This window comes from Haliaeetus leucocephalus, unplaced genomic scaffold, assembly GCF_000737465.1.
Source record: "Haliaeetus leucocephalus isolate CR32 unplaced genomic scaffold, Haliaeetus_leucocephalus-4.0 Scaffold0, whole genome shotgun sequence".
Taxonomy (NCBI): Eukaryota; Metazoa; Chordata; class Aves; order Accipitriformes; family Accipitridae; genus Haliaeetus; species Haliaeetus leucocephalus.
Window position 1 is genome coordinate 29,939,316 of NW_010972436.1, and position 6,680 is coordinate 29,945,995.

The following is a 6,680-nucleotide window of genomic DNA, read 5'->3' on the forward strand; positions in this document are numbered from 1 at the left end:
GGGAACATGGAGGGACATGGCCATGGGGATAGAGGTGGTGCGGTGTTCCGGGGGGGGAATGAGCAGGACCAGGACATGGGGGTCACGGCACATCCGTGGCAGGGGCGGGGGGGGCATGGCCGAGCTGTATCCTGGTCCATCTGTGCTGGAGGGGCCAAGCGCTAATCCTGTGCTCCTGCTGGGATGTGCCGGATGCAGGATGTGGCCTCGCTGGGTAGAGTCGCCTGGGGGGCTCCGGATCCGGCCGCCCCGGCACAGTCTTGAGGGCTTTGCCCTGGAGACGGGGCAATAGGGGGTCCCACGGCAGCTCCCCCTGCCCCAGCCGGCAGCTGGGCCCAATCGCCAGCCCCACAGATGGCCCTGGCCAGCCAGTCCTACACCATAAAACCCGCAGCCCCTCAGGGCAGCAGTGCCGGAGCCAGCTGGGACGGAGCTGGCGTCCAGGCGGCCCAAGGTAAGAGGGGCCAAGGTGGGGTGTGAGCCCCATCTTGGGGTGACCCCCTGTCCTGGGGGGCTGCCTGCAGGATCTGGGGATGTCCCCTGCTCTTGTCGCCATGTCCCCATCGCTGCCATCATGACGCCTTGCTCCCTGGTGGGATGGCACATGCCAGGCATCCCTGGTGTCGGGGAGTCCCCGTGGGACTCCCCAACACTGGGGACACCCCCGGGGATGTGGCCATGTGGCTGCTCCACTGGTAACACTGGTGGTCCTCTGCCAAGGTGGCCGGTGCAGCGCAGCGTGGCCAGGGGACGGTGCGGCATGGCCGGGGTGCTGCGGGTGCCCGGTTGGGTCCTGGTCGCCCTGCTGCTCTGGGTGGCCAAGGCGGAAGCAGCCACCGGGTGAGTCCTCTGTGCCAGGGCCTGTGCCACAGCCCTGTGCCGACACCCGGGATGGGGCGTGGTGGGGGGACGCTGGCCCCAGCCCAGATTTGGGGGGGGTGGGATGGGTGCCGGGGTGGGTGCTGGTGCCGCAGGTGAACGAGGTGCCATGGCAGGCGGTGGTGCGAGCGGACGGTGCAGGTGACGGCAGAGGAGGAGGTGACGCCGCGGCGCGAGGACACAGTGCCCTGTGCCAGCCTCTACCACTACAGCCTGGTGGGCTGGCGGATCGACCGGGACCGCATGCGCCAAGCCTATGGTGGGGACCGCGGTGAGCCCCACCGCGACACCCAGCCCGGCTCCGGCACCCCCCTCTGCTACATCTACAGGTGAGTGCTGGGGGGAACGCGGGGTGCACAGCACAGGGGTGATGCTGGGGCGGGGGGCAGGAGGGGGCACCCATCCCCGTGCTGCATGCTCCCCGGCCCACCCCTGATGCCGGGACTCCCCCCACCCCGCAGGCCCCCGGAGACACGGCCGGTGGTGTGGAACCGCACGGTACGCGCTTGCTGCCAGGGCTGGAGCGGACCCCACTGCACTGAAGGTAGGGGCGGGCGGTGAGGCGGTGGCACCATCGTGCCATCCCCGCCACCCGGCACCCAGCTGGCAAGACGCCCGGTGCTCGCCGGCGGAGACGAGGTGTGTCCCTGGGCCGCAGGCGAAGGCTTGCTGGGGCGCTGCTACGGCACGTGGCAGTGCCAGGACGCCGCCGGCAGCCACAATCTCTCTGCCATGAGCCTGGCCGAGTGCTGCCGGCACCCCTGGGGTCACAGCTGGAGGAACGGCTCCGCCGCACCCTGCCTCGCCTGCACCCACCTACCCCTCGACGGTGGGTCCAGGAGTCCCAGGGGGAGCGTGGGGGGTCCCGCAGGGGCGTTTGCTGAGCGGCGTCACCTCCCCATGGCAGGAGAGGCATCCCCCCAGCCGTCGCCTGCCGCGTCCCTGCGAGGAGTGGCTGCCCGGCACCGGGGCCCCTCGGCCAGCTGCCTCACCTGGGCTGGATCCCGGTACCGCACCTTCGATGGGAGGCACTTCCACTTCTCCGGCGAGTGCACCTACAGCCTGGCCGCCACTGCTGATGGCACCTGGGCCATCTCCATCACTGCTGGCAATCCCCGGGTACTGGCCATCCCCGCGGTGGGGGGTTTTTGTGGGTGGGAGGAGGGGGAGCCTGGCTGGGGTCTCCGCTCCCCCCATGGACAGTCGCTCTGGGGGCAGGGGGGGCCATCGGTCCGTCCCCACGGCATGTCACATCCCCGTGGTGTGCCCCAGCATGGTTGCGGCATCCCCGGGGCATCTGTGGCTGCCAGCAGCCACAGGGCTCCCGGTAGCCCTGGCACACACTGCAGGCAGCTGGACCCAGCCCTGGCTGATACTGCGCTGCCGCAGACGCTGCACATGACCTTCGGGATGGACACAGTGGCGGCCCAGGGCCGAAACATCTTCATGAATGGCGTGGCAGTGCCGGAGGGACAGCCGTACCTGCACAACGGTGAGGGTGGTGGGAGGCTCCGTCCCCTGCTGCCACTGATCTTGGGGTCCTGGGTCCTCATCGCATCCCCATCCCTGTCCCCATCCCCACCATTGTCCCTGTGCCGTGCCGTGCCGAGCCACCCGCTGCGGTGCCGGCAGGGATCAGCGTCACGTGGCTGGGTGACTGGGTGGCCGTGGCGAGTGGGCTGGGCGTGCGGGTGACCTCGGATGGGCGCCAGGCGGTCACCGTGACGGTCGATGCCGAGCAGCGAGGCGGCACGCGGGGGCTCTGTGGCCCCTACAACGATGACCCTGCCGGTAAGCATCACCTCACCGGTGATATCCCTGCCGTTCCCGTGCTGGGGGTGCAGGGGAGACATGGTGCGGGGGCGGCTGTGCCGGGGCCGTGTGCCGTGTCCCTCCACCTGCCCCAGCCCTCCCTGTGCCCCCAGATGACTTCCTGCGGCCGGGGGGAGATGTGGCCCCCTTTGCCGCCAGCTTTGGCAACTCCTGGAAGATCCCAGATACCGGCTTGGAGGTACCGGGGCAGAGCTGGGTACTGGGGGGTGCTGGGGCTGCTGAATCCCATGTCGGGCTGCGGGTCCATGGAGGGGCCACCCCGGTTCTGAGGGTCCCCCCCGTGCTCAGCCCGCCTGCAGGGACGCGGCAGAGCTCGGCCTCGGCTGCGCGGCAGGTGACACGGTGCGGCAAGCGGCTGAGGCCATCTGCAGGAAGCTGCTGGCTGAGCCCTTCCGCCAGTGCCACGGCGAGGTGAGTGGGTGCCCACTGCCACGAGAACCCAGGAGGTGCTGGGGGTGCCGGTCCCACCGCCCTCACCCACCGCCCCTGCACCAGGTTGACCCCGGTGGTTTTTATGCGGCGTGCCTGGAGGTACAGTGCCGGGAGGGGGATGCTGGGTCCTCACCACCACCGGCCGTCTGTGACACCTTCGCCGCCTACGCGCGGGACTGTGCCCGGCACCAAACCTACGTCGACTGGCGCCAGCCAGGCTTCTGTGGTAGGGACCCGGGGGGGGTCTGGCACCGAGCCCCTCGCTGCAGGTCCCCCCACCACCGCTGCGCTGGTGGCTCCTGCACCCCAAAGGCTCGTGTGTGCACCCCTCAGTTGGCGCTGAGCCCGCCGGTGCTGAGCGCGGTGTCTGTCCCGGCAGAGCGGCAGTGCGGTGCGGGGAAGCGGTTCTCGGACTGCGTCTCCTCCTGCCCCGCCAGCTGCGCGGCCGTGGGCAGCACCGAGGAGGGGCCGTGCCGCGAGGACTGCGCCGGCGGCTGCGAGTGTGCGCCGGGGCTCTACCAGGACGGGGGGCTCTGCGTCTCCCCGAGCGCCTGCCCTTGTCACCACCGCCGCCAGCGCTATGCCCCAGGCCAGAGCATCCGTCAGCGCTGCAACCAGTGGTGAGCAATGCCGAGGCACCAGGGCCGGATCCTGCACAGGCAGGGCCAGATTCTGCACCCACAGGGGAATAAACCCTATGGATGGGCACAATGCCCATCGCACCCCCATTTTTTGGGGTGGGGGGCAAGCGCCCGTGCATCCATGCCTGGTGCGGCAGGAGGTGCCGTGGCTGTGTCGTCATCCCCCCTGGTGAGCCTGGTGTCCCCTCTTGTGCCCACAGCACATGCCAGGGTGGGCACTGGCTCTGCAGCCAGGACCGGTGCCCGGGGGAGTGCGCAGTGCTGGGGGGCCGCCACTACGTCACCTTCGACCGCCGGCGCTTCTCCTTCCTGGGCGCCTGTGCCTACACACTGGTGCAGGTGAGTGCGGCCGCTGCGGTGGCTGGGATGGTGGCCGGGGCAGTGGAGACCTGCCCTGGGGGGCTCTGCCCCGGGGACCCTGGCACAGGGGGGCTCAGTAGGGTCTCTGCCCCCCCCAGGACTTCGTGGAGGGGCAGCTGCTGATCACGGCCGAGCACGAGGCTTGCGATGGCCGCCGGCCCCTCGGCTGTCTCCGGTCCCTTTCCGTCGGTGCCCGCCAGACCTCTGCCCGCCTCCGCGGCACAGGTGACCTGCGGGGACAGTCCCTGCGCCCCCGTGGGCTGGTGGATGCCCGCCTGGGGGCCATGCCCTGACATCCCCATGGTGGTGGGTGCCAGCTCAGTAGCCGTGCCCTGACGTCCCCTTGCTCTCCTGGCACAGGCGAGGTGACAGTGGACGGGCGGGAGGTGACGCTGCCCTTTGCCGGCACCGAGCTGAGCATCCACCGGGTGTCCTCCTCCTTCCTGCTGCTCCAGACCTTCGGGGCCCATGTCCTGTGGGGGCTGGAGACCCCCGCCGCCTACATCACCCTCCAGCCTGCCTTCGCCGACAAGGTGAGCCCCAGTCCCCAACTGTGCCGTGCCACCACAGTGGTGCCTGGTGGTGGAACTGGGCTGGGATCCGGCGGGATGCATCCTGGCTACAGGGGGTCCTGCGGGCCCCATCCTGAGCCACGTACCGGTGCGGCAGGTGCGGGGGCTCTGCGGTACCTACAACTGGAACCAGCAGGATGAGTTCACCACGCCGGCGGGCGACGTGGAGACCAGCATCACCGCCTTCGCCAACAAGTACCGGGCGTCTGGCGACTGCCCCGTGCTCAGCCCATTCCCCCTCGAGCCCTGCGGTGCCTTCGCCGGGCGGCGGGAGCTCGCCGAGGCCGCCTGCGCCGTCCTGCACGGCCCTGCCTTCCAGGTGCCGAGCGGCCCCCGCCCCGGCTGAGCGCCAGCGTGGCCGGTGCCTGGCCAAGGTGCCGAGTGCCAGCGCCGCAGCCTGACCTGCCCCTCCTGCCCCCAGCCCTGCCACCAGGTCGTGGAGCTGGAGCCCTTCCTCCAGCTCTGCCTGCACGATGCCTGCGCCTGCCGGGGTGGGCAGCGCTGCCTGTGCCCGGTGCTGGCTGCCTACGCTTGGCAGTGCGCCCGGGAGGGAGCTGCACTCTCCTGGAGGAACCAGAGCTTCTGCGGTGCGGGGCAGGGGGGCGGGATGGAAGGGATGGATAATGTGGGGTGGGATGGGATGGGGATGGGATGGGGATGGGGATGAGGATGGGATGGGGATGGGATGGGATAGGATGAGGTGGGGATGGGATGGGGATGGCATGGCATGGGATGAGATGGGGATGGGGATTGGGTGGGATGGGATGGGGAGGGGATGGCGATGGGATGGGGGTGGGATGAAATGGGCATGGGATGGGATAGGATGAGGTGGGGATGGGATGGAGATGGGGATGGGATGAGATGGGGATGGGATGGGGATGCTGCCACCACATGCCAGGGGACAGCGGGGAGGGCCAGGTGCTGGGGGTGCAGGCAGCAGGGCAGGGCAGAGCAGGGATGCTGCTGTCAGTGATCTCCCCATATCCGTCCCCGCAGGTGTGCCGTGCAGTGGGGGGCAGCTGTACCTGGAGTGTGGCCGTCCCTGCGGCCAGACCTGCGCCGACCTGCGCCTGGACGGGGGCAGCTCCTGCCCCGACCTGGACGGGCTCTGCATCCCTGGCTGCAACTGCCCTGCTGGGCTGGTGCTGGCTGAGGGCGGGCAGTGCGTCCCGCCGGGTGACTGCCCCTGCCACCACGGCACCCAGCTCTACCCTCCTGGCAGCCAGATCCACCGGGGCTGCAACGCCTGGTGCGTAGGCCAGCTGGTGCCCAAGGGGGTGGCAGGGACCGGACAGGGGACACAGGGGATGGCAAGGGCTGGGCAGGACGAGGGACACCGATCCAGTGCCGCAGGACGTGGCGGTGGCAGGAGACGTCTGATGAAATCCCCCTACGGCCCGTTTGGGACGGCACCGCGGGATAGGTGGCTTTCATTGACCGTCCCTGCCACAGGGCGCCGGTGCTACCGACAAAGAGCCTGTCTCCGGCCCCCCCGGCATGGCTGGCAGGGGGGACCCATCCCTGAGGTGGTGATGTGGAGTCCAGGGCATGTCTGCTGGGAAGTGGGCTTTGGGTGGGATGGGGTGGGATGGGATGGAGATGGGGATGGGTGGGATGGGGATGGGGATACCAGGACCCTGGCGTGGGGCCAGCTGGGGGCTCCCTGGGCCTGGAGGGTGCTGGGGGGCTGCCCTCACCATGTCCCCTCCCCGCAGCATCTGTGCCGGTGGGTCCTGGCGCTGTGCCGAAGCCCCCTGCCCTGTGGCCGCCCTCTGCCCTGGGGGGCTGGTTCATGCCCCGGGGTCCTGCCTGCGCCGCTGCGACAGCACCGAGCCCAATGGCACCTGTGCCGGCATCGCTGACGGCTGCGTCTGCCCTCCTGGCACTGTATTCCTGGTATATGACCCCCTCCCTGGGGGAAGGAGTCCCAGGGGGCTGGGGGAGCTGGGGCATCAGGGGGCTG

At 70.1% G+C, this 6,680-nt stretch overlaps 2 protein-coding genes across 2 annotated transcripts in view; one reads left to right on the forward strand and one right to left on the reverse strand.

Annotated features, from left to right (window-relative positions):
* LOC104829357 (zinc finger protein 208-like) overlaps nucleotides 1-6,680 on the reverse strand; it is an 81,741-nt gene that overhangs the window by 19,189 nt on the left and 55,872 nt on the right. The window lies entirely within an intron of this gene.
* The window catches only part of SSPO (SCO-spondin), a 34,946-nt gene continuing 29,026 nt past the window's right edge, over nucleotides 761-6,680 (forward strand). Inside the window, exons 1-18 of the mRNA XM_010562247.1 lie at nucleotides 761-840; nucleotides 996-1,208; nucleotides 1,341-1,423; nucleotides 1,538-1,708; nucleotides 1,787-1,998; nucleotides 2,269-2,371; nucleotides 2,512-2,670; nucleotides 2,805-2,890; nucleotides 3,001-3,123; nucleotides 3,208-3,370; nucleotides 3,524-3,764; nucleotides 3,986-4,124; nucleotides 4,244-4,370; nucleotides 4,506-4,678; nucleotides 4,815-5,036; nucleotides 5,139-5,304; nucleotides 5,714-5,966; nucleotides 6,433-6,613. Coding sequence (XP_010560549.1) covers nucleotides 761-840; nucleotides 996-1,208; nucleotides 1,341-1,423; nucleotides 1,538-1,708; nucleotides 1,787-1,998; nucleotides 2,269-2,371; nucleotides 2,512-2,670; nucleotides 2,805-2,890; nucleotides 3,001-3,123; nucleotides 3,208-3,370; nucleotides 3,524-3,764; nucleotides 3,986-4,124; nucleotides 4,244-4,370; nucleotides 4,506-4,678; nucleotides 4,815-5,036; nucleotides 5,139-5,304; nucleotides 5,714-5,966; nucleotides 6,433-6,613 — 2,895 coding nt within the window. The remainder of the gene's footprint in view (nucleotides 841-995; nucleotides 1,209-1,340; nucleotides 1,424-1,537; nucleotides 1,709-1,786; nucleotides 1,999-2,268; nucleotides 2,372-2,511; nucleotides 2,671-2,804; nucleotides 2,891-3,000; nucleotides 3,124-3,207; nucleotides 3,371-3,523; nucleotides 3,765-3,985; nucleotides 4,125-4,243; nucleotides 4,371-4,505; nucleotides 4,679-4,814; nucleotides 5,037-5,138; nucleotides 5,305-5,713; nucleotides 5,967-6,432; nucleotides 6,614-6,680) is intronic.